Source organism: Rana temporaria, chromosome 2 (genome assembly GCF_905171775.1).
Source record: "Rana temporaria chromosome 2, aRanTem1.1, whole genome shotgun sequence".
Classification (NCBI taxonomy): Eukaryota; Metazoa; Chordata; class Amphibia; order Anura; family Ranidae; genus Rana; species Rana temporaria.
In genome coordinates this window covers 103,250,170-103,277,281 of record NC_053490.1, presented here as the reverse complement: position 1 = coordinate 103,277,281, position 27,112 = coordinate 103,250,170, and the positions used below count along the sequence as shown (strand labels likewise).

Here is a 27,112-nt window from a genome sequence, read left to right as displayed (position 1 = left end):
TTACCTGTCTGCACACAGCCGCCATCTTACTGGAGGCAGCTTGAGTGTGAGAGCGCTGGACTATAAAACATTGTGTGTTACATCCAGAACATAAAGTCACGTCACATCTAAAGTGTACTCATTAGTCAATGTGACTTTATTAACACTATGTTTATCATAGCTCCCAACTGTCCCTGATTTCGAGGGGCTGTCCCTGATCTGGAACAATGTCCCTCTTTCCTCCTCATTTGTCCCTTATTTTGGTCAGATCTATATAGTTGTATATAAAATGCATCTTTCAAAAAGTGTTTCCAAGTGCTTAACCTTTTATCCAATTTCTAAATCTGCATTTGTAAATTTCAAGAACCAGTATAAAGGAATAGTGGTGGAAAGAAAAAAGCACTTCTGGTTTAACTAATATTTGTTTTGATACTTCTCCTTTAAGGGGGGGGGGAGTGTGTCCTATGCCTACATACTCAAAGCTCCCAACTGTCCCTGATTTCGAGGGACTGTCCCCGATTTGGAGCAATGTCACTCCGTCCTCCTTTCCTCCTCATTTGTCCCTCATTTGATATGATCTGTATAGTTGTATATAAAATGCACTTTTTATCTTTTAAAAAGTGTTCCCCAGTGCTAAATCTTTCATCCAAATTCTAAATTGCTGCATTTGTAAATTTTAACAGCTAATATAAAGGAATAGTAGTGGTAAAAAAAAAAGCCCTTGTGGATTTAACCACTAGAGTACCGGGCCATCGTCAAATGACGGCTCCACGGTGACTCTGAATATTCAACAGGACGTCATTTGACATCCTGTATTCTTGCGGCCACTGGGGGGCGCGCGAGCGCGCCGACGCGTCCCCGAGATGCCGATGCGCGTGCCTGGCGATGTCCGCCAGGCACTCGGAATCGGCGGCTACAGGGACAAGACGTGGAGCTCTGTGTGTAAACACAGAGCTCCACGTCCTGTCAGGGGAGAGAGGAGACCGATCTGTGTCCCTTGTACATAGGGACATAGATCGGTCACCTCCCCCAGTCACCCCCCTTCCCCCACAGTTAGAACACAATTCAGGTATACATATTAACCCCTCCCTCACCCCCTAGTGTTAACCCCTTGAATGCCAGTCACATTTATACAGTAATTAGTGCATATTTATCGCATTAATCGCTGTATAAATGTGAATGGCGCCAAAAACGTGTCAAAAGTGTCCGATGTGTTCGCCGCAATGTCACGGTGACAGTAAAAAAATCGCAAATCGCCGCCAATACTAGTAAAAAAATTAATAAAATAAAAATGCCATAAATCTATCAGCTATTTTGTAAACGCTATAACTTTTGCGCAAACCAATCAATATATGATCATTGCGATTTTTTTTACCAAAAATATGTAGAAGAATACATATCGGCCTAAACTGAGGAAAAAAAAAGTTTTTTTTTAAAAAAATTGTGATATTTATTAAATAAAAAAGTAAAAAATAGTGTTTTTTTTTTAAATTGTCACTCTTCTTTTGTTTATAGCGCAAAAAATAAAAACCGCAGAGGTGATCAAATACCACCAAAAGAAAGCTCTATTTGTGGGAACAAAATGATAAAAAAATTGTTTGGGTATAGTGTAGCACGACCGCGCAATTGTCATTCAAAGTGCGACAGTGCTGAAAGCTGAAAATTGGCTTGGGCAGGAAGGGGCGTAAGTGCCCGGTATGGAAGTGGTTAATTAACCTTTTTTTTGTTAATTCTCCTTTAAGGGGGTGTGGCAAGAGGCGTGTCTTATGCCTACATATGTTTGCTAGTAGGTGTCCCTCATTCCCATCTCAAAATGTTGGGAGGTATGCATACTTTTGCGTATAGGTGTCCATCATTTCCATCTTTTCTTCAAGCCAAACCCGAACACTACATTTTTGGGTGCCCGAAGGAGAGTAGTAATGCAGCGAATGGTGGGTGTGGCCAGATTACTCTTCCTGACATCATCTCCCTGCCCCCCAGGGATTGCCAAATCTGCCACCAGATGGCTGCTGCAGCTCTCCGATGGCAACAGATTTGCGTGTGACTATCTTATATATTCGGGGAGCCACAGTCAGGTCTGAATAATGTGTCCGGGTTTCAGTCCACCTGAAACCCGGACACAGTATTCAAAACCCAAACTGTCTGGGTGAATCGTGTACAGGTGGCAACCGTATTCCTATCTCAAAAAGTTGGGATGTATGTGTATATTGCAGTGTCATACCTCCCAATATTTTGAGATGGGAATGAGGGACACCTACTAGCAAATGTATGTAGGCATAGGACACGCCCCTGCCACACCCCCTTAAAGGAGAATTAACCAAAAAAAAGGTTAATAAATCCACAAGGATTTTTTTTTACTGCTACTCTTCCTTTATATTGGCTTTTAAAATGTACAAATGTAGAAATGGGATGAAAGGTTTAGCACTGGGGTATACTTTTTGATTAGGGGTGCAACGGATCGAAAAACTCACAGATCGGATCGATCCTCGGATCAGGAGTCACGGATTGGATCATTTTTCGCATCAGCAAACTATGGGAGCTATGTGCAGTGTGAGATTATATCACCCACAGTTGCCAACACTTTTAGGGACACCTTTTTTTTCTGTGTCCAGAAAGCCACTGTAGGCAGAGTATGTACGGATGGGCACTGATATGTAGCACTGTTGGGCATTGATAGGCGGAACTTATGGGTACTCATAGGTGGCACCGATAGGTGACTCTGATGGGTACTGAAAGGCCGCACTCATGGGCACTTATAGGTGGCACTGATGGGCACTACTGAGGAGGCACTGGCAGGCATTAATGATGGGCACCGATTGGCACCTCTAATAGGCACTGATTGGCAACCCTGGTGGGCATACTCAGGGGGGCTGCACTGATAATCAATGAGTGCAGTCCCACCTGTCAGGAGAGCAGCCGATCGGCTGTCCTCTACTCATGTCTGTCAGTGCGAGTGGAGGAAAGCCGATAAAGGGCTTTTACTGTTTACATTGTGATCAGTTGTGATCGGACACAGCTCATCACATGGTAAAGAGCCTACGTCAGAGGGTCTTTACCGAGATCGGTGATGCGGTGTGTCAGACTGACACACCACACCAACGATTGCCGCACTGGCGCTCAATTGCAGCTCATCCTGCTAGACGTTATACGACGTCCAGGCAGGATAATGAAACCACTTTCCGGCCGTCAGTCCGCTATATGGCGGGTGGAAAGTGGTTAACTAGGGGCGGGGCATTCATTTAATATAGGCATGGTTCTACTGGAAGCATATCATTTACATATTCATTTATTTGTTGCAGACATATCATAGCTCCCCACTGTCCCTGTTTTCAAACAAAGTCCCTCTGTCCCTCTTTTCTCCTTATTTTGGTCTGATGACTTTTTATCTTTCAAAAAGTGTTTCCCAGTGCTAGACCTGCTAAACACACCTCCAGATCTCACCCCCACCAGGCAAGAGACAGTGTTTGAAAAGAAGGATCGGTGTACAGAAGATTTTTGCATGTGTTTGTAGCGCCTGTGTACTTTTCAAATGTCAAATTTAGTGGGATGAGAGAATTATTTGCTCTCATCCATGTTGACTTGTTTAAATTGGGCTGTTGCCAGCCCTGAACTGTCCTGTGGGTCATTCTGTGCTCCAGAGATGTAGTTCCATCTCTGGATGGCAGGTGGCGCCAGAGGGGTCCAGGCGGAGGCACCCTTTCTCCAGCAGCCAATTAGAGGAGTGTTTCCCTCGCGGGGCATGCTGGGGGAGGGTATTTCTGTGGCAGACGCCATTTTTCGGGGGTTCTTCGCGGGTTCCTGGTTCCAGGTGCGGCACCCACCTTTAGGGTGTGCGCACATCATGGGCCCCGGCGATATGGCCTACCAGGGGAAAAGGGAGTAGACGCTCCAGGTGGGAACCCAGGTGAATATCCTCCTTTGCATACAACTCAGGTGCAGGCAATGCACTTAGCAAAGCAGGAACAAAAATTATTTCTGGACAGCCGCACTCTGAACAAGTTGTAGCCTTTATTAAAAAAAGGACAGCACTACAAGTCACAGCAACATAAAATAAAACCAGACTGCTGACGCGTTTCGCACTAAAACTAGTGTTTAGTCATAGCTCTATGACTAAGCACTAGTTTCAGTGCGAAACGCATCAGAGGTCGGGTTTTATTTTATGTTGCTGTGAATTGTAGTGCTGTCCTTTTTTAAATAACGGCTACAACTTGTTCAGAGTGCGGCTGTCCAGAAACAATTTTTGTTCCTGATATGGCCTACCAGGCCGGGGCGCACATGCTACGCGGAGTTCCTGACTCTGGGCCCTCATGGCCCGGAGCAACTGATGCTGCCAAGGGGCCCCAGTGACTTACTGGGTCCCCCACCTCTATTAAAGGGTTTGTAAAGGTAAAAGTTTTTTTACCTTAATGCATCCTATGCATTAAGGTAAAAAAACATCTGACAGCACCGCCCCCCCCCCCCGAGCCCCCGTTTTACTTACCTCACCATTCGAAAGTCCCGGGCGCGTGCTTGTCATCCTGCTCGGTTCCCAGCCTGGCCGTTGATTGGCTAGGCTGGGCGGATTGATAGCAGCGCAGCCATTGGCTGGCGCTGCTGTCAATCACAGCGGATGACGCGGCGCGCCGGGGGGCGGGGCCGAGTGATACAGTCGGCGGCTATGGCCGCTGCTGTATCACGGGAGCGCGCTCGCAAAAGCTTTCCACCATGCGAGGGAGCTCGCATGAACGTGGAAAGCTTTTGCGAGGAGGAGCCGAGACAGCCGCCGAGGGACCCCAGAAGACACGGATCCGGGTCACTCTGTGCAAAACGATCTGCACAGTGGAGGTAAGTAGAACATGTATGTTATTTAAAAAAAAAAAAAATTGTACCTTTAGTGTTCCTTTAAGAAGATCCCAAGCGAGTTGTGCTGTTCGGCGGGGAGTCGGTCTGAGGTAAACCCGGAGGCAGGTGATCCAATAGGGCTTAGATGAACCATCAGGGATCTGGGTGACCGGACACTGACAGGTTGTATGCTGCAAACTGTCAGTCGGTGACCCCAAATATAACAAGTCTACCTGAGGAAGATTCAGGCAAAAGAGTGTTTACTGGGAGGATTCGCTCTAACATCCATGTCCATGAGTATTGGGCCTGTGGCAGAGGCCCTTTACTAATCTTAATTTAACCAGAGCCAAGTCGGTGGCAGAGACTTGTTCCTTTCCCAGCAGTTCCAAGTGACACCCTGGCTGCCAGGCCTGTGAGAGGGACCAGTCCAGGGGCACTACACCCACTCCGGCTGGGGTGGCGACGAAGCAAGATCAATCATTGGAGGCAGGACTGCTTCTCTTATCCATAGCCTGAATCTGCAAAGTTCTCTCCTTTTCACCAACCTATCCTATCTATCTCAAGTAGACTGTTGGTCATGTTTGACCCAAAATAAAGGCACAGAAAACAACAACCAATCATCTGGACATTCTGTCATTGCCTCGTCATCGTCATTACCCCTAGACACATCACAGAGGTAACACAATTATGCCGATCCCCAGAGCTTTTTTTCTCAGAAAATAGGTGCAGGAACTCAACCACGGCCCCGTTCAGATTTCACAAACAGTAGAAGGGTATTAAAGGGGCATTAAATACCAGGATTGCATTACATACAGAGTGCAAAGTTCAGGGGGGTTACACACAGAGTGCAGAGCTGTCACTTGTAAACACAGAAACCAGACTTCTGTGTTTACAAGTGATTGTGGTGAGCAGGCACCAAAGGGTCTGAGCCAAAGGTGGTGGAACTGAGTTCCCCCAAGTTCCCCCTGAAAAAAAGCCCTGCCGATCCCAAATCTAACCAGCAGCTCCTGAGGGGTAGCTCTACACGTTTATGGGACTTTGTAAGCTTATGCACAGGGCACTTCATATTTATTAAGTATTAATTGATAATTTATATGAGATGGACTGACCGTGGTATAGTTTTGGAAATGAATTGACACCACATATATTTTGGAAGACTTAATTAAAGCAGAGTTCCACCCATATAAAAGTCAGCAGCTACAAAAAGTGTAGCTGCTGACTTTTAATAATTGGACACTCACCTCTCCCACGGTCCAGCGTCCAGCCAGGCACGCACTGTGCATGCGTGAGCTGCACTGCGCTGCGATTGGCTGGGCAAACTTCTGGGACCTGTGACCTGACCCAGAAGATTGTACGGAGGGAGAGGTGAACTTCCTTTTGGCGCCGCAGAGCCCTGGGAGGAAGTGGGAGCTGGATGGACCTAAAAAGAGGGTATCCGCTCCCCCCCCAAAAAAAAGACATTCCAAATGTGGCATGTCAGGGGGTCACGGTCACTTAAAATGGAAGTTTAATTTTTGGGGGGAACTCCGCTTTAATCTTATTTTTGTACTTATTTTTATTTCATTGGTGAAAGCGCAGTCCTTTATACGTTTGTCCATTTCTCAGTGGTATTTAGACACTGTATTGATAGCAGCTTCACCTCAAGACAAGGATAGTGAGGATTCTGTGGCAATTGAAAGGACAGTGGCAAGTACCCAACTCCTAAAGTCTGCATTTTCTGTTGCTTCGTCAAAGCCTGCCAGTGCAAATCAATGACGTGAAGTTCTGACAATCCTAGCAGAAAGTCAGTCCTGGCTTGTGCAAGCAAAGAGCAAAGCAGGTTCTCCCTTACTCCTCCAGGATCTCTGTCCCCCGTGTGCCCAGGGCCGCTGATAGGGGGGGACCACCAGTCCTCCTGTAGGGGGACCGGGCACACAGTGGGGCCTGAACAGCAGGGGGAATTGGTGCAGTCAGGCAGAGGGGCAATTACCGAAGGATGCCCTGTGTAGCTCTCTGCAGTAGCTGAAAGCCAGTTTCTCCAGATCCCGACGACTTTCAGCTGAGTACTATAAACCAGCCTGGCAGCACACAGAGCTTGCCCCAATGTCTGCGCATTACAACTGTCCCTGACCGTCATTGATTTCCAGTAAGCAGACCGGGACAAGGACATAATGGGGCAGCTTTTGAAAATCAGTGAGTGTCCCAGACAATTCAGGACAGTTGGCAACTTTCATCACTGTTGTCAAAGCCGAGTCTGTCATAGGAGAGTCTTGGCTTTTTTTCCCTAAAATTTTTTTTTTCCCGCTGTAAAGGTATAGATCACCTTTACCAAAAACTGCCTATGCAGATAAGTGGCATCTGCAAATAAAAACAAACCAGCAGCCAGAAAGTCAGTGGATAGTGTATTGTGTACTGTAGTGGTCAGTGTGTAGTGGTCAGTGTGTAGTGTAGTGGTCATTGTGCAGTGGTCAGTGTGTAGTGTAGTGGTCAGTGTAGTGGTCAGTTTGTAGTGGTCAAAGTAGTGGTCAGTGTGTAGTGTAGTGGTCACTCAGTGTGTAGTGTAGTGTTCAGTGTTTAGTGCTCAGTGTGCAGTGTAGTGGTCAGTGTGCAGTGTAGTGGTCAGTGTGTAGTGTAGTGTAGTGGTCAGTGTGTAGTGGTCAGTGTTTAGTGTAGTGGTCAGTGTGTATGTGTCAGTGTGTAGTGGTCAGTGTGTAGTGTAGTGTAGTGGTCAGAGTGTAGTGGTCAGGGTGTAGTGGTCAGAGTGTAGTGTAGTGGTCAGTGTGTAGTGTAGTGGTCAGAGTGTAATGTAGTGGTCAGATTGTAGTGTAGTGGTCAGTGTGCAGGGTAGTGTGTAGTGGCCAATGTAGGAATCGGATAGGTCAGTGCTCTGGGAGTTTTTTTTTCCACTCAATCTTCAGGAGCTGTGTAAGTAGCCTACACCTATAGCAGGGGCATTATTCTACTTTGACCAAAGTTTACTTTAATGTATATAAGTGGCCAGAGTGCAAGGATGTAGGCAGAACTCAGTCCCTAAAACCAATAATTACTAAAGATATAGAAAATCCCCATGGAACTTTTTAAAAGCCGCACCAAAAAAGTATTACTCCATAATATTTAAAATTATACCTGTTTTATTTAATATTCAAACTAAAAGCATGGTGCATAACACATGTAATCACACATAAAGATAAAACTGATAAATGTTCCACATAAAAACAGAATTCTCACAACAAACAGGTAAGTAGATACTAATATTGATCTTGAAGGTAAATAGATACTAATATTGATCTCAATGTGTTTTGTGAACAGTGTTCGCTTTTTCAAGAGATACTGTAATAGCATCCAAATGTAAACACCAAAAAGGAGCCTGAAATGCCAGGGACCAAAAAATTCACCAGTAGAGCTTTATATGGGACGGGCCGCCAGCTGGAGGCCATACCAGGCGATTCACCAAAACAAGGCCAAAATATATAGGAAATATCTGAGAACCTGTTGTGAACGCATCATAAAAGTAAAAGGACAGTCGCATGGCGGACCGACCGCCACAAAATAAAACAGTGCGCTCTTTTCTTTTGTGGTGGTCTGTCCGCCATGTATTTCCCTACAGGTTTAACGCAACATCCTGTTTGAGGAGGGACATTTTTCATAACTCTCTTCCAAAAGAGAGCTACAAGAATCTCCAATATCTGAGATTTAATGTGCAATAAAATGTATCTCTAGCCACATTTTTTGTAGTTTTGAATAGAGTAGGAAGAGTAATAATAATAACTTTGTCCGGTTTTAGTTGCAGTTTATATCCCATTTGGGAGATTAACTCCATTTGTCGTTTTCAAATTTGTCACCAGCTGGGCTGAAAATGATGAACAATTCAAAATATCCATGCTTGTTGGAAAGTGGACATCTGCTCTGGTGACAACTGAGAGGGGGAGTTCCCTTACTTTGTAGAGGTGGAGTTCCCTTACTTTGTAGAGGGGGAGTTCCCTTACTTTGTAGAGGGGGAGTTCCCTTACTTTGTAGAGGTGAAATCTCAATTCCTGTTGAGCTCTTGAATAGTAACACAGAAAACAAAAACAGAAGTTTTAACATTCTCTGTTCTATCCAAAATTAACCACTTTACTACCAGCCTGCATACAGTATATCATCCCTTCATTACCAAGCCATTCTTCATTGATGTGATAGTTTGACTGACAATTACTTGGCCATACAACACTGTACCCAAATGAATTTGATGTTTCTATAGGACAGAGGCAGTTTTATTTTGAAGGCATTTAATAACCACTTTTTTTTTTTTTTTTTATAAGAAAAAAAAGACTAATTGTTTTGAAAGAAAAACTGATGTTCTGACTGCTTATAGCATTTCCTGAGATCGTAAAATGCCCCTAAAAATTGTTTAGCTTACTTTGGGTATGTCCACATCACATCTGATATTAAAAAAAAAAAACGAATTACAAGTCTTCTGCCAATCGTTCTATTTCATCCAGGAAAAAGTCTAGATCTTCTTTTGTCACTTCAGGATTGACCACAATCTGTCTGAAAAAGTTAACCCTGTTTCCATGGGGCTGGTATCCAACCATCATTGATCCTTTCTTCATCATCCTTTCCTTTACTATTGGGGATACCTACAGAGAAAGGATATGTTGGAATTGTAATAATGTCTTCATACATTGTAACACTTAACAAAAAGAAACTTCACTAATAAGCTAAACAATAATTTAACCACTTAAAGCGGTAGTTCCCCCTCAAAAAAAAATTTAAGATTAGATTCATGCTCATTTTGTGAAGGGGAATCGGGTGTTTTTTTAAAAAACGAAGCAGTACTTACCGTTTTAGAGATACATCTTCTCCGCCGCTTCCGGGTATGGTCTTCGGCACTGGGCATTCCTTCTTGATTGACAGGCTTCCGACGGTCGCATCTATCATGTCACGATTTTCCGAAAGTCTCCGAACGTCGGTGCGCAGGCGCCGTATAGAGCCGCGCCGACGTTCGGCTTCTTTCGGCTACTCGTGACGCGATGAATGCGACCGTCGGAATCCTGTCGGAACACTGTCAATCAAAATAGGAACGCCCAGTCCCGAAGACCATACCCGGAAGCGGCGGAGAAGATCGCTCTCTAAAACGGTAAGTACAGCTTTGATTTTAAAACAACTAGCCGATTCCCCTAGACAAAATGAGCATCAATCTAAGGGTAAAAAATGTTTTATGGGTGAACTCCCGCTTTAAGACCCGAACCATTATGCAGGTTAAGGACCTTGCCCCTTTATACGATTCGGCACTCCGCCGCTTTAACTGACAATTGCGCGGTCGTGCGACGTGGCTCACAAACAAAATTGGCGTCCTTTTTATCCCCACAAATAGAGCTTTCTTTTGGTGGTATTTGATTACCTCTGCAGTTTTTATTTTTTGCGCTATAAACAAAAATAGAGCGACAATTTTGAAAAAAATTCAATATTTTTAACTTTTTGCTATAATAAACATCCCCCAAAAATATATAAAAAATCGTTTTTTTCCTCAGTTTAGGTCGATACGTGTTCTTCTACCTATTTTTGGTAAAAAATGTATAGCGTTTACAAAATAGGGGATAGTTTTATTGCATTTTTATTAATATTTTTTTTTTTACTACTAATGGCAGCGATCAGCGATTTTTTTCGTGACTGCGACATTATGGCGGAGACATCGGACAATTTTGACACATTTTTGGGACCATTGTCATTTTCACAGAAAAAAGTGCTATAAAAATGCACTGATTACTGTGAAAATAATAATTGCAGTTTAGGAGTTAACCACTAGGGGGCGCTGTAGGGGTTAAGTGTGACCTCATATGTGTTTCTAACGGTGGGGGGGGCAGCGCTGGACGTGTGACGTCATTAATCGTCTTTCCATATATCAGGGAACAGACGATCAATGACACTGCTACAACTGCTATCGCCTGTCCAATCAGATAGCGCAGTGCAGCTCGCGCATGCGCAGTGAGTGCCCGGCCGTGAAGCCGAAAGCTGTCACGGCCGGGTGCCCACAGTAACAATGAGGACGCCGGCCAGAGAGGGGGGGAGAGGAGAGGGGGGAGAGGAGCGGAGCTCCTGCCGGCACATCACTGGACCGTGGAGCAGGTGAGTGCATGTTTATTAAAAGCCAGCAGCTACACTTTTTGTAGCTGCTGACTTTTAATAAACATTAAAAATGCCTGGAACTCCCCTTTAAGAGGTGCATATTTAAAAAAACAAAACAAATGGATAGCTTTTCGTCCATTGAAGCTGCATGTAAATTGTGTCCTATACAATGTTTTTGGTCAATATTCTCTGCAGATTGTGAATGCCTGAATTGGGAAAATACTGCATTCTGGCCACTAGATGATGCTGACCCTCAGGCCGGGTACACACGGACAAACATGTATGGTGAAAGCGGTCCGTCGGACCGTTTTCACCATACATGTCTGCCAGAGGGCTTCTGTACGATGGTTGTACACACCATCGTACAGAAGTCCGCGCGTAAACAATACGCGGGGCGTGTCCGCGGTGTCGCCGCGTCGATGACGCGGTGTCGCCGCGACAATGACGCGGCGACGTGGGCGGCCCGCCTTTAAAATGCTTCCACGCATGCGTCGAAGTCATTCGACGCATGCAAGGCACGGCGGGCGGCTGGACATGTACGGTAGGTCTGTACTGACGACCGTACATGTCCGAGCGGGCAGAATTCCAGCGGGCTGTTTTAAAACAAGTCCAGGAATATTTGTCTGCTGGGAAAAGGCCCGGCGGGCAAATGTTTGCTGGAATTCGGCCCGCTCGCGCCCACACACGACCAAACATGTCTGCTGAAACTGGCCTGCGGGCCAGTTTCAGCAGACATGTTTGCTCGTGAGTATGGGGCCTCAGAGAAAATAAGTACTGTATGCTTCTCTGTTCCATCTAGTGGTCATTGTGATATATTTTCTGCATTCACACTTTCAGTCTGCAGAGACTATAGCCTGAGAACATAACATTTTGCCCCATTCGCATAGAACAGATTTACATGCAGTTTAGATGGATGAACAGCTATGCAGATTTCCACAGAATCATGTGATGGAAGACTACTGACCTACCCAAAAACACATGCGGACCTGAGAGTAAAGTAAACTGAGTAAACTTTAGTAAAGATGCAGTGTTTCCTGGTTAGACTTAGCTGTATATAATACATTTTAAGTCTTTCTTGATGTTGCTTTTTAACCACCTGCGGGCCATAGCCAAATGATGGCTACAGCGCGGTCAGCTAGTTCTGGGATGCCGTACAGGGACATCTTCCCAAACTCGTGCTTCCCACTACCTCTGGACCAATTGCATCACGTATCGGGGTAAAGGGCCAATGCCAGCAGCCCTTTACCTTGTGATCGCTCCGTCTAATGACAAGCATTTGTCAACATCCTGACACATGCCTGGTTCATCTCTCTCCTCACACTGATCGGTACAGTGTGTGAGGAGAGGAGGAAGTCAGTGCAGAAGCGCTTGTGGGCTGTATCTGAAGTGCCCACAGCGCTGATCTGTGCCCATTCAGGCTCATCCATTCCTCATTTATGCCCATCCATGCGCACCATGTCCATTCTAGCCACATCCATGCTTATCTATGCCTCATTTATGCTCATCAATGCCCATTCATGGCTCATTCATGCTCATACATGCCTCATTCATGCTCATCCACGGCTCATCGATGCTCTGGCTCATCCTTGCCTCATTCAAGCTTATCCATGCCTCATTCATGTTCATTCATGCTCATCCATGCCTCATTCATGAAATTTATGTCCCTAGAACAGCCGATAGTGCTCCCTGCATGTTGGGCCTTGGTATGTGGCCAGGCTGTGTAAAAGTCTCACACATGTGGTATTGCTATACTCAGGAGGAGTAGAAAAATGCTTTTAGGGGCGTAATTTTTGCTATGTACATGCTATGTGTTAGAAAAATCTTATACAGACCGTTTTCATCGCACAAACCGATCGTGTGTGGGCCCCATCAGTTTTTTTTCCGATCGGGGAAAAAAAATAGAACCCGTTTTAAATTTTTTGTATGGTTAAAAAACCGATAGAAAAAAACGATCGTCTGTGGGGAAATCCATCGGTCAAAAATCCATGCATGCTCAGAATCAAGTCAACGCATGCTCGGAAGCATTGAACTTCATTTTTCTCTGCACGTCGTTGTGTTTTACGTCACCGCGTTGGACACGATCGGATTTTTAACCAATGGTGTGTTGGCAAGACTGATGAATGTCAGCTTCATCGGATATGATGAAAAAATTCATTGGTTCGTTTTCATCAGACGAACCAATCGTGTGTACAGGGCATAAGAGGAAGTCAAGAAATGTAATTTCTGTCCCTAGAACACCTGATGGTGCTCCCTGCATGTTGGGCCTCTGCATGTGGCTAGGCTGTGAAAATGTCCAACACATGTGGTATTGCCATACTCAGGAGGAGTAGCAGAATATGTTCTGGGGTGCAGTTGCAAGTATGCATATGACATGTGGGAGAAATAAACTTGTTAATATGGAAATTTTGTTAAAAAATAAATAAAAATCTTAATTTTTCAAAGAATTGTGGGAAAAAACTACAACTTCAAAAAACTCACCATGCCTCTTACTAAATACCTTGCAATGTCTGCTTTCCTAAAAGGGGTAATTTTGGGGATATTTGTACTGTCCTAACTTGTTAGCGTCTCAAGAAATTAGATCAGGTGTGATCTTTTTTTCAGTGATTGGCACCATAGATTGTAGACTCTAAGGCCTCGTACACACGACCGAACATGTCTGCTGAAACAGACATGTTCGGTCATGTGTACGGACGACCGGACAAATGTCCGGCGGATCGGACAGGTTTCCAGCGGACAAATGTTTCTTAGCATGCTAAGAAACATGTCCGCTGGAAGCCTGTCCGTCGGACATGTTAGGTTGTTTGTACGACTTACCGGACATGTCCGCTGGGCCGCCATCCCTCGCATGCGTCGAAGTGATTCGACGCATGCGTGGAAGCATTGACCTTCCAGGGTCGCGCGGCCACGTCACTGCGCTGTCTGTCCGCGCGGATTTCGGTTTGATGGTGTGTACAACCATCAGACCGAAATCTCCGAGCGGACATGTCCGATGAAAACGGTCCGGCGGACCGTTTTCATCGGACTGTCCGCTCGTCTGTACGGGGCCTAACTTTCACAAAGACCAAATAATATACACAGATTTTGGTTATTTTTTTTATCAAAGATATGTAGCAGTATATATACATTTTTGCTAAAACATATGAAAAACTACTAGGTTTGCAACATTTTATAACCGAAAAATGCTTTATTTTTACCACATTTTCGGTCTTTTCTCATTTATAGCTAACAAAAATAAAAAAACCCAGTGGTGATTGAATACCACCAAAAGAAAGCTCTATTTTTTTGTGAAAAAAAGGACAAAAATTTCATATGGCAACACTGTGTTGCATGAGTAATTGTCATTCAAAATGTGAGAGCACTGAAAGCTGAAAATGTGTCTGGTTAGGAAGGGGGTATATGTGCCCAGTAGGCAAGTGGTTAAAGTCTAACTTTATCCAAAACATTTTTCCTAACTTTTGGATAGAGTGTAGAAATTAAGTCTGAAGAGAAGCAAGTAATTGCAAATCGCTGAATGAAGACAAAGACAATGCAAAAACAAGTTTCTTACCAGAATATAAACACTTTGAAAGTCTTTTCTTGCAATTATTCTGTCCCCATGACTCATGTTCCACTTATTGGTGTCATGCAACAGAGCACAGATATAATTAAAGCGGGGGTTCACCCTATAAACAAAAAAAAAAATGTTTTTTTTTCTTCTAGCATAAAATTAGGCATAGTAGCGCGAGCTACAGTATGCCTGTCTTGATTTTTTTAGCCCGGTACTCACAGTGCAATCGTACATTGAAGATACCGACTCCCCGCGGGGAATGGGCGTTCCTATCCAGACGGAGGATGATTGACGGCCGGCTCTGGCACGTCACGCTTCTCCGGAAATAGCCGAAATAGGCTTGGCTCTTCACGGCGCCTGCGCATAGTCTGTGCGCAGGCGCCGTATAGCGCCGTGAAGAGCCGAGACCTACTCCGGCTGTCTTCGGGGAGCGTGACGTGCCAGACCTGGCCGTCAATCATTCTCCGTCTGGATAGGAACGCCCATTCCCCGCGGGGAGTCGGAATCTTCAATGTACGATTGCACTGTGAGTACTCGCGCTACTATGCCTAATTTTATGCTAAAATGTTGCTATGGAGGGTGAACCACCGCTTTAAAAACCTATTTTAACCCTCTTCCACTTTATAAAAATGTTTGTTGGAATTGGAAAGAGTGTCGAGGGGGTAGAACAACTCAAGTTTCTATTGCTGCCTGTGTCCCCAATAGGGAGATTCACTCTATCAAATCTTCCTGATCCCCAATGTCTTCCAATGAGAACACCTTTCACACTGGAGCGGTTTGCAGGCGCTATTGCGCTAAAAATAGCGCCTGCAAACCGACCCTAAACAGCCACTGCTGAGTAATCAGTGTGAATGCCCAGAGGGCTTTCACACTGGAGCACTGCGCTAGCATGACGGTAAAAAAAGTCCTGCTAGCCGCATCTTTGGAGCGGTGTGTATACCGCTCCTCCACCGCTCCCACCAATTGAAATCAATGGAACACCGTGGTTTTAACAATTTCTCAGCCGCTGGCGGGGGTAAAACTGCCCCACTAGCGGCCGAATAGTGCCGCGAGATTGGCGGTAAAGCGGCGCTAAAAATAGCGGCGCTTTACCACCGACGCACCTCCCGCCCCAGTGTGAAAGGGGCCTTTCAGATACTCTCCAACTTCCTATTGTGTCTACAGGAAAGGAAGTGAAGGAAAATCTCATTAATGAGACACAAAATGGCAACAGTATCTTTGCTCCCCCATCTCTATCCAAACTAAAAAACCTTCAGAAATACTTTAGGACATTTTTTCCAATTCATATCTTTCTTAAAAATGTTGTAGCCCACAAACAGGGATATTCATCTGTATTCTGTTGCTAGTTACATTTATTACATAAAAAATGTAAACTTAACAAAAACATCTTTGGAACATGTTTATACCTTTCCCAGTTTATCCCAGAAGTTTGGGGAATCTTCTTGGTTTCGGAGGCTTGGTGGCACATACCAAAAACATACATTTACAAACTCTGGCTAAATAAAAAAAATAAAAAAAACATCAAGTAATCAGAAAATGCATTTTCAAGAGGCCAATGGAAAACAAAAATTGTAATTTTATTATCAGACAATATATAGTATTGTTTACAAGTACACACCATCACTTTATGTGATGAAAAAAAAACGTCATTTTTAAAAACGTCATTTTAAATGACCGTGTGTGGGGAAAACGTCGTTTTAGGTCTTCTGAAAAACGACAAAAAAAAAAATTCAAGCATGCTCCTGTAATGCCGCGTACACACGGTCGTTTTTTGTACTGAAAAAAAACGTAATTTTTTCACATGAAAAAAACAACGTTTTTCAAACTTCATTTTAAAAAACGACGTTGCCTACACACCATCGTTTTTTCAAAATGCTCTAGCAAAGCGCGGTTACGTTCAGCACGTACGGCGGCAGTCTGTCCCATTCAAGCTTGCTTCATAACTTGCTTCTGAGCATGCGCGGGTTTAAAAACGTTGTTTTAAACGTCGTTTTAGCTACACACAGTGATTTTTTATGACACAAAAAACAACGTTTTAAAAAAACGAAATAAAAAATTGAAGCATGCTCAAATTTTTTTTGGTCGTTTTTCAGAAGACATAAAACGACGTTTTCCCCACACACGGTCATTTTAAATGACGTTTTTAAAAATGTCATTTAAAATGACGTTTTTAAAAATGTCATTTTTTTTCATCACAAAAAACGACCGGGTTTTAAAAAATTATTGTCATTAAAACGATCGTGTGTGGGCTTCAGAGCATTTTTCGCGTTCTAAAAAATGGGCAAAAAAAAAATAGAACATGCTCTATTTTTTAACGATGTTTTTAATGTTGTCATTTTTCGGGTTGTAAAAAATAGTTGTGTGTGGGCTTTAACGACGTGAAAAATCCGTGCATGTTCAGAAGCAAGTTATGAGACAGGAGCGCTCGTTCTGGTAAAACTACCATTCATAATGGAGTAAGCACATTCATGACGCTGTAACAGACAGAAAAGCGCAAATCGTCTTTTACTTACATGAAATCAGCTAAAGCAGCCCCAAGGGTGGCGCTATCCGCATGGAACTTCCCCTTTATAGTTCCGTCGTATGTGTTGTACGTCACCGTGCTTTGCTAGAGCATTTTTTTGTTCACGATCGTGTGTAGGCAAGGCCGTTTTAATGATCAAGTTGAAAAAAACATTGTTTTTCTAAAGCCTGAAAAACGTAGTTTTTTAGAACCCGAAAAAAGATTGTGTGTACGCGGCATGAGGCTCGGTTCACATCTAGTGTTTTGGTCATTTTTCTGCTCTAATGCCGCTTACACACGACTGTTTTTCATGACGAGAAAACTGCCATTTTTTAGATTGGTCGTGAAAACTGGTCCTGTGTATGCTCCATAGCAGTTTTCTCGACGAGAAAACTGCCCTCAAAACCGGCTCTATTTTTTCTCGTTGTTTTTCTCGTCGCTCTATTTCTCGTCACGAAAATCACTCGTGTGTATGCTTTTCCGAGGGGAGAAAAAACGCACATGCTCGGAAATTAGCAAAAGTATCCCAAAGGGTGGCGCCATTCAAATGGAACTTCCCCTTTATAGTGCCGTCGTACGTGTTGTACGTCACCGCGCTTTGCTCAAGTGTTTTTTTTCATGAACGTATGTATGTAAGGCAGACTTGAGAGGAATCACGACGGATCACGTCAAGAAAAACTTTTTTTTTTCAGGACAGGAAAAACGGGCGGCGTGTGTGTATGCGGCATAAGTCTCAGCTCTAAAAACGCCCAACAAGACAAATCCCATTCATTTCTATGGCCCCTGTTCACATCTGAGCATTTTGTCGCCTAAAGCAAAATGTCTATCGCTTACAAAAGTACATGAGCTTCTTTTTTGGCAGATTACATTCGTTTTACTGCTTTTACATTGGTGACATTTTGACCTTGAAAACGCCTATACAAAAGCGCTGCAAAACTCTGCAAAAATACCTGAAAAAATGCCTGAAAAAAATGCCTGAAAAAACTTCTGAAAAAACTTCTGTAAAATAACAACGCCTAGATGTGAACAGAGTCTAAATGGTGGAACGTGGTCCGGATCAGGACCGAGTCACTGTCCCATCTGGACCACCAAGGTCGCACCATTTAGGAGCCAGTTCTTCACCTGCTGTCATTATCACAGCAGAGCGAAGAGGGAGGCAGAACAGTTCTAGACAGCTCGTGGGAGGCACAGGAGCTTTGGATGGAGGGTGGGAGTGGGAGCTTCCAGAGTTAAAGGAGAAGTATGGGAATGTTTTTTATTTTATAATCATACTTACCTAGGTGGATGCAGCATCAATCTGATGCCGCACCTGTCCCCTGGGCCTCTAAGACTGAGAACCGAGCAATCTAACACCGCTGAACGCTCGGTTCTCACAGCTTTCTTCTCTGCCCCCCCCCCCCAACTTCGCTCACTGGAGTGCTAGGCTGTGGAGGGAGCGGCCAGCTCAGCCTCTCAGCGGCTCGCTAAGAGGCTGAGCTGGGTGCTGATCCAGGCATGGGGGTGGAGCCCGACTCTATTGTCGCGATCTTGCCTGAACCTGGACCGGCTCTGTGACATCAGCAGACAGTGGACTTCTGCCCGCTGTCTGCTGAAAATGGGTCACAGGGGTGCAGAACAAACAGCATTCCTGTGATCCACAAGAGAAGTACAGCCAAACTAGCTTTGGCTGTACTTCTCCTTTAAAAAGTTAACTCCAGCAGCTCTCGCTTTGGCCATCCTTCTAGAGCTGCCCTGCCTCCTGCTCTCTGCTTTATACACTTGAGTAAGGTAGGAGTGTGAAGGGGCAGAGCTGCAGGGAGACTGCAATGTGAATAGGGAGCAGAGGTGCGGGGGCTGTGATGTGAATTTTCGGCATAAATGCGAGGGGCTCTAATGTGAATGGGGTGGCCAGAACTGCAGGGAGCTGCAATGTGAATAGGGAGCCAGAGCTGTGAGTGAGTGAATGAGTGAGTGAGTGAATACTTATATAGCGCTACAAATGCGACTGAATCGCCTCAAGGCGCTTGGCATCCATTTTCTTCAGTTTAACCCTCAGAATAGATGGGTCTTTAGTTTTTTTCTGAAGGCAAGGTGATCAATTTCCATTCGGATTTTAGTTGGTAAAGCATTCCATTGTCGAGGTCCTTGAACTGAAAAACTAACGTTCTTCTTTGGTCTTATATCGGGCTTTTGGGAATGTGTAATCATTTTGGTTAGTTGATCTAAGAACTCGATTTGTGTTTTGTTGTTTTATTTTCTCACTTAAATATAGGGGAGCGCTTCCGTGTACACATTTGTGCGTTATGCATAGGGCCTTGAAAGTGACTCGGTCCTTTATGGGCAGCCAATGGGAGGGATCTCAGGGACGGGGTGATTGGTTCCCAGGGTTTTTTCCCTGTTACCAGTCGAGCTGCCATGTTTTGGATGATTTGGAGCCGGGTGAGTTGATACTCTGGGAGTCCGAGGTAAAGGGCATTTGCATAATCCAATCTGGAGTTAATGATTGTCCCTACCACTACCGCTGTGTCTTCTTTAGGGATGAAGGGAACCACTCTTCGTAGGAGCCATAGAAGATGGTGCGATCCGCTAATTACTGATCCTATTTGTGCATCCATTGTCATGTCCGAGTCAAAGATGACTCCTAGACTTTTGACCTTGGTGCTAGGGGTGATGGTTTGTCCTAAAATGGGTGGAGGGGTCCAGGTAGACCTGGCCAGTTTCCTCCTGTTTGCATGGAGTTGAATGATTTCTGTTTTTGCTCCATTGAAGGTGGGGAGCTGTAGTGTGAATGGGGGGGGGGGGGGGTGGGGTAGAGCTGCAGAAGCCATGATGGGAATGGGGGTCATAACTGTGGGGGCTCTGGTGTGAATGGGAAACAGAGCCGTGGGGGCCTGTGACACCACTATTGGAGGGGGTGCTGTGAAGGGGGGCCAGAGGACACCACTGTGGGGGATGATATAAAGGGAGGCAGAGGACACACCTGTGGGGGTGATGTGAGGGGGCAGAGGACACTGCTGTGGGGGGTGATGTGAGGGGGCAGAGGACACCGCTGTGGGGGGTCGAAGGACACTACAGTGGGAGATGATATATGGGGGGGGGGCAGATGACACCACTATGGGGGGGGGTGATGTGAGGGAGAACAAAGGACACTACTATGGGGGAACAGAGCATACCAATGTTAAGGGGGACTGACATTGATGTAAGAAGGTAAATGTGATATAAGAGGAACAGGGCTATAATGTGAAGGACCTGAGTCTTCGCACAAAAATGCGATTAGCACCTCTGCTGGCAGAACATTTTCTGATCAGACCTCCATGAATTATTATACCCCTGCTTTACATTATGTAACATGTAAAATAAAACCTATACCCAACCTACCTCCATCAGCAGAATGAATCCCTCCCTTTGTTTTATTTCCTCTGCTAAGTATCTGAAACCCAAGATAGACCATGTGAGGTATGGGCTAATGTTCTGGATATAGTTATATCTTAACAGTCTTATCTATTACAAAAAAATGTATGATTTACCTTTTGGGTGTAAGAGAAGGCTGTGTGTATTAACCAATAGACTCCCAGAGCCTTTTTCTCCATAAACCCCCTAAAGTTCCAGAGCATTTTTTTTTTTGTTGCCGCTATCCGATTCTGCACATAAGACCACTTGAGATTCTGTAGGTTGGGGTTCTTTGGGAACCTGTTGGAGGCTGGGGACACTGTGCGTTGCAGAAGGCTCTGCAGAAGCAAAAACAATCATCCATACCTCCATACTGCAGCATTGGTCTGCTTCTGCAGCTGTTTCCTGAGAACTGAGCAATCACATGACTGCTAATCACTCAGTTCTCAGTCTGCTCTCAGAGAGTGGTGACTGACTCTGCCCTACAGCTGTCACTGCAGCACAAGACTGGGGAGGGGGCAAAGAGTGTCTGGCCTTCTGCTCTTAGCTACACATTTAGAGGATGTCCCCAGCTGCTTATCAGACATCTGGGTGGTTCCAAACAATATTGTGGAATCCTTTCAGAGCCTGGAGAGGCTATGTGATGTAAACTGACAGTGGATTTAAGCCCACAGTTGGCTGATCTGGTTCACAGGAGAGAAAAATAGGTGCACTCTTGTGATCCCCAAGATAAATATGACACGCTTTGGCCATACTTCTCTTTTAACTATTTTTTTCTGCCTGCCTATTACAGTAACACCTCTGACATGTTTAAACACACCTTTAAAAATATCTTTTAACTATATCTTTAACTATAGTAGATTGTTCATGCTTTTTTCCATATTTAACTTGGTTAATGGATTTTTCTTACCTTCTGCATGCATCTTTCCCCCAGGTCCACCAAAATACTTACCGGAGCTCAATCTTGATCCAGCGATGTACACAAGAGTCAAGGCTCTCTAGGTTCTCTTCTCCTCATTTGCTCAGATACAGCAGAACAAACCACTGGCTCCCGCTATTGTCATCAGAGCCAGTGACAGGAGTAAGGGGGGGGGGGGGGGGGGGGGCAGGGCCGAGCATGGGTTTGGGGTGAGCATGCATGAGTTCCCATGTAGCAAGCAGATTGCTGTGGAAGCACTTAGTGAGAGAAAAGAAGCTAGAAGCACTGATAGGGTACCCGAGAAGAGGAGGATTGGGGCTGCTCTGTGCAAAACCATTGCACAGAGCAGGTAAGTATGACATGTTTGTTATTTAATAGAATAGATAGCAAACCATTACAGTCACTTCAATAATACGTTTTGGAATAATTTTTTTATAGCTTTTCTCTATGGTCATTTTTACCTGGCATTCTCCAGGATCGTATCCACCCGTTGCTCCAGCCCCTTGGTCCCAAGTGCCTTCCACATCAGCCAGAGCTTCAGGCAGTCCACTCTGCGGCCACATTGAATTGACTTATCTCAGTGTCAATTTCAGGCTGTTAAAACTTAGTCAGTTTGAAAACAAATAGGTGGCATTGGCTGCATGGCATCTCTCCAGCAACCCCTGCGAAAAAAATAAAAGAAGCTCTGTCTATATTAAAGGGGTTGTAAAGGTTTGTTTTTATTTTCTAAATAGGTTCCTTTAAGCTTGTGCATTGTGGTTCACTTACCTATTCCTTCAATTTACCTTCTAAATGTTTTTTGTCTTTGTTTTCTTTGTCTGAATTTCTCACTTCCTGTTCCTCCTCCAGTAAGGTGTTCAGTAAGCTGTTCTAAATGACTTTCCAACGCTCGGATGATGGTGGAAAGCTTACTGAGGAGAAACAGGAAGTGAGAAATTCAAACAAAGAAAAAAAAAAACCATTTAGAAGGGAAATCGAAAGAAAAGGTTAGTGAACCAACAATGTACTAGCTTAAAGGAACCTATTTAGAAATAAAAGACGAACCTTTACAACCCCCTTTTAAGGCTGACTTCTTTTGTTAAAGGTAATGTGTACAATTTGTAGGGTTAAAAATTTGTATGGCTTATTGAGCATATGGTGCCTGTACCTACAGGGAGTGCAGAATTATTAGGCAAATGAGTATTTTGACCACATCATCTCTTTATGCATGTTGTCTTACTCCAAGCTGTATAGGCCTCGAAAGCCTACTACCAATTAGGCATATTAGGTGATGTGCATCTCTGTAATGAGAAGGGGTGTGGTCTAATGACATCAACACCCTATATCAGGTGTGCATAATTATTAGGCAACTTCCTTTCCTTTGGCAAAATGGGTCAAAAGAAGGACTTGACAGGCTCTGAAAAGTCAAAAATAGTGAGATATCTTGCAGAGGGATGCAGCACTCTTAAAATTGCAAGCTTCTGAAGCGTGATCATCGAACAATCAAGCGTTTCATTCAAAATAGTCAACAAGGTCGCAAGAAGCGTGTGGAAAAACCAAGGTGCAAAATAACTGCCCATGAACTGAGAAAAGTCAAGCGTGCAGCTGCCAAGATGCCACTTGCCACCAGTTTGGCCATATTTTCAGAGCTGCAACATCAATGGAGTGCCAAAAAGCACAAGGTGTGCAATACTCAGAGACATGGCCAAGGTAAGAAAGGCTGAAAGACGACCACCACTGAACAAGACACACAAGCTGAAACGTCAAGACTGGGCCAATAAATATCTCAAGACTGATTTTTCTAAGGTTTTATGGACTGATGAAATGAGAGTGAGTCTTGATGGGCCAGATGGATGGGCCCGTGGCTGGATTGGTAAAGGGCAGAGAGCTCCAGTCCGACTCAGACGCCAGCAAGGTGGAGGTGGATTACTGGTTTGGGCTGGTATCATCAAAGATGAGCTTGTGGGGCCTTTTCGGGTTGAGGATGGAGTCAAGCTCAACTCCCAGTCCTACTGCCAGTTTCTGGAAGACACCTTCTTCAAGCAGTGGTACAGGAAGAAGTCACCATCCTTCAAGAAAAACATGATCATGCAGGACAATGCTCCATCACAGGCGTCCAAGTACTCCACAGCGTGGCTGGCAAGAAAGGGTATAAAAGAAGAAAAACTAATGACATGGCCTCCTTGTTCATCTGATCTAAACCCCATTGAGAACCTGTGGTCCATCATCAAATGTGAGATTTACAAGGAGGGAAAACAGTACACCTCTCTGAACAGTGTCTGGGAGGCTGCGGTTGCTGCTGCACGCAATGTTGATGGTGAACAGATCAAAACACTGACAGAATCCATGGATCGCAGGCTTTTGAGTGTCCTTGCAAAGAAAGGTGGCTATATTGGTCACTGATTTGTTTTTGTTTTGTTTTTGAATGTCAGAAATGTATATTTGTGAATGTTGAGATGTTATATTGGTTTCACTGGTAAAAATAAATAATTGAAATGGGTATATATTTGTTTTTTGTTAAGTTGCCTAATAATTATGCACAGTAATAGTCACCTGCACACACAGATATCCCCCTAAAATAGCTAAAACTAAAAACAAACTAAAAACTACTTCCAAAAATATTCAGCTTTGATATTGAGTTTTTAGGGTTCATTGAGAACATGGTTGTTGTTCAATAATAAAATTAATCCTCAAAAATACAACTTGCCTAATAATTCTGCACTCCCTGTATATTTGTCATAGATAAACAAGCACTCATTACAATAAAATGGTAACATACAGTATATAAACTAATAGGTATCCCATATTTTCTAAAAAGATATATATATTGTGCCCTGTCTACGCAATCAATATAATTCTACAAAATTCTTCCTAGTTCCACCCGAATTAAAGTAGAACTTCTGTTAAAAACGGAAGTTCCACCATTTCCTGACGCATTCATGGCAGCACACACACTGGGTTGTGACTCCGCCCCCACAACCTGACAGGATTGGTTAGCTATAAAATCCAAAGGGGAGACACCCGGCACTATTCTCTTTTTTTATCCTCACCTGACAAGACGTTGGTCGTACAGCTTGCCTCCTACCGCTTTCGCCCCAGCAGGTTCAGCCTCTCCTGTTTGGAAGTCCCCCCTGTGCAGTCTCTAATAGAGCTTTATGGGGGGAACCCCGCTCTAGTGGTCTCAGGGGTTAAATCCCGGCAGGTACCTGGCATTTTATACAGGCTCTAAATGAGCTTATTTAGGCAGTGGCTCCACTTTTTATTTTTCTCCAAAACTGTACAGCTATCCCTATATGCCTTTATTTCCCTCTTAGCAGGTGATCGCAGTGTATGTCCCTTGTTCCGTGTTATCATACCTTTGTGACGCTCTGGGCTTGCTGGGCAGTGTTGTTCCATGTCCCTCCGCTCCCCCGCGTCCCCCTGTCCGTTCTGCGCATGCGCGCAGCAGTGTGATGACGCCAGCGGTCTCCTTCGCCCTCTTCCAAGATGGCGTCGGGAGGCGCGCGGCGCTACTGCGCATGCGCGTATACGTCATCAGCGCCGCGACGGCGGCGCCAAATTTAAAAAGGACAAATTTTTCTTTTTCCTTTCTAGGCTGCTGCTTTGCCCCAATTTCGTGGGGATTTTTTCCCAGGTAACCTAACTTCTTCCTCCTTCAGGGCCTTCCTGAATTTTTCACTGATTCTGTTTTTAAACTATATTTTTACTTTCCTTCAGCTTTACCATCTGCTGCTGTTCTGCTACTTCATGGAGTCCACTGCCCTCGCAGACCACTACCAACAGACAAGGTATGGAGGCCGACATAAGAAATTAGGTAAGTAGTGAAGAGACAAAAGAGAGCCGACCACTAAACACTGCTTTTTTTGCAGTCCCATCAGGCCTAAAGACGCAAGCCCGCGGCGCAGGGAGAGATCCAGACATGCATCAAGCAGGAGGTCCCGCAGAAGTCGATCAAGATCATCCTCCCGCTATCACCGATCGAGACATAGCCGATCACGACGCAGCCGCTCCCGTCATAGCCGGTCTCACCGCAGACGGTCACCCTCACCGAACCGCAAGCATTACCATACCCGTCCTGCAGCAAACGCTTGCTGGGTGTGCGGTGCTACTGCATTGCCAGGAAAACTCGCTTGTCGCACCTGCTTCAATGAAGCAACCAGAGAGAAGGAGGCGGATGCCAGAGTGGCTACAGATCTCATAAGGGAGTCAGTGCGGGAATCAATCTGGACCACGGCTCCTCTGGCCTGTGATGACCCCATCCCAGGCACGTCATCCGCTTCCGGGTTGTATGCCCAGCCAGCAGAGACCCATTCCGATCACGAGGAACGTGAGCTGGTGTCTGGAATTGACTTTGGGTTGATCGAACCTTTTGCTCGCTCTGTCAAGGAGGCTATAGGCTGGGAAGAACCCGCAGCGGAACCACTGAAGGTTGGGAAATACTTCCCCGAGTTAAGGAGGGATCCCGAATTGTTTCCCTTCAATCGAAGAGTTGGAGGACCTTATTAAGGAGGAATGGAGAAGCCGGATAAGCGGCCTGGTCTGTCCAATAAGCTCTCTAAGTTGTACCCTCTGAAGGAGTCTAAGGTCTCTTCCCTCATCAACGCTCCCGTTGTAGATTCGTCTCTAATTGATGCGGCTTGCAGGCACGTCACTTGCCGATAGAGGACGCAGTCTCATTCCGAGATGTCCTCGACCGTAAGATCGACCTGGAGCTGAGAGAAGTCATACTCTACGGCAGGGGGAGCATGTAGACCAGCTATTGCCACAGCGGCTGTCTGCCAAGGCCATTTCCTCATGGGCAGCCAACGCTGAGAAGACCCTCCTAGAAGGTACTGACCAGGGGGACGTGTTATCCACTTTACAAGAGATCAGGCTAGCAGGCGACTTTGTGGCAGGGGCTGCAGTAGATGGCATTCTCTCCTCCTCGGCTAGGTCTATGTTAGCCTCAGTGATGGCCCCGCAGAGCCTTATGGCTGAAGCCCTGGGTCGCCGACACAGCTTCCAAATCTAACTGGTGCTAGATACCGTACGATGGCACGAACCTGTTCGGCGCGAAACTGGACTCGGCGATCTCCAAGGAGGTCACTGGGGGAAAGTCGGGGCTTATCCCCTCCGACAGGAGACCCAAACCTCAGAAGGGCCCTAAACCTTCAGGCGTAATCTGCCTGAGAGGTACAGAGATGCCAGATCCTATCGCCCCGGCAGGGAGTTCAGGAGGATTGGAGACCTACTCGCCCTCCCTTTGCAAGGGGTCAGAAGACCAAGGCCGTTACCACAGGGGACCAGCAGAAATCCTTTTGAAGTCTTGCCTGCCCACCCAGCTCAGGTGGGCGCCAGGCTCAGGAGTTTCGCCCAAGTATGGTCAGAGCACATAAAGGACCCATGGACTCTCTCCACCATAAAACATGGCCACAAGTGGAACTTTATGGGGGCATTGCCTCACGCTATCTTCCAACCCACCAAGATACCGTCTTCCCTAGACAAGAGGAAGCTACTCACTCAATATGTCTCAGAATTAATTCAGAAAGAAGCTGTCGTGGAGGTTCCTTCGCACCAAAGGGGCAGGGGATTTTATTCCCCTCTATTTTTGGTGCGAAAAAAATCTGGGGATCTACGGCCCGTGCTGGACCTCAAACGGCTCAACAAGAGAGTTCAAATAGAAGCTTTCAAAATGGAGAGTCTCCAGTCCATTCTTCTGGCAGTGAATCTGGGAGATTGGATGCTGTCAATCGATTTATCAGACGCCTACCTCCATGTGCCAATTCATCCCGCATTCCAGAAATTTCTACGTTTCGCCATTGGCCAACATCACTTCCAGTTTCGATGCCTACCATTCGGCATCTCTTCGGCTCCCAGGACATTCACAAAGGTCCTTCTCCCTCTCATAGCACTTCTCAGGGAGAGAGGG

At 45.2% G+C, this 27,112-nt stretch overlaps 1 protein-coding gene across 1 annotated transcript in view; it reads right to left on the bottom strand.

Moving 5' to 3' along the window:
* Positions 1-9,075: 9,075 nt before the first annotated feature.
* The window catches only part of CSAD (cysteine sulfinic acid decarboxylase), a 95,766-nt gene continuing 77,729 nt past the window's right edge, over positions 9,076-27,112 (bottom strand). Inside the window, 5 exon segments of the mRNA XM_040340639.1 lie at positions 9,076-9,398; positions 15,841-15,930; positions 20,295-20,346; positions 21,687-21,805; positions 21,807-21,887. Coding sequence (XP_040196573.1) covers positions 9,225-9,398; positions 15,841-15,930; positions 20,295-20,346; positions 21,687-21,805; positions 21,807-21,887 — 516 coding nt within the window. The 3' untranslated portion in view covers positions 9,076-9,224.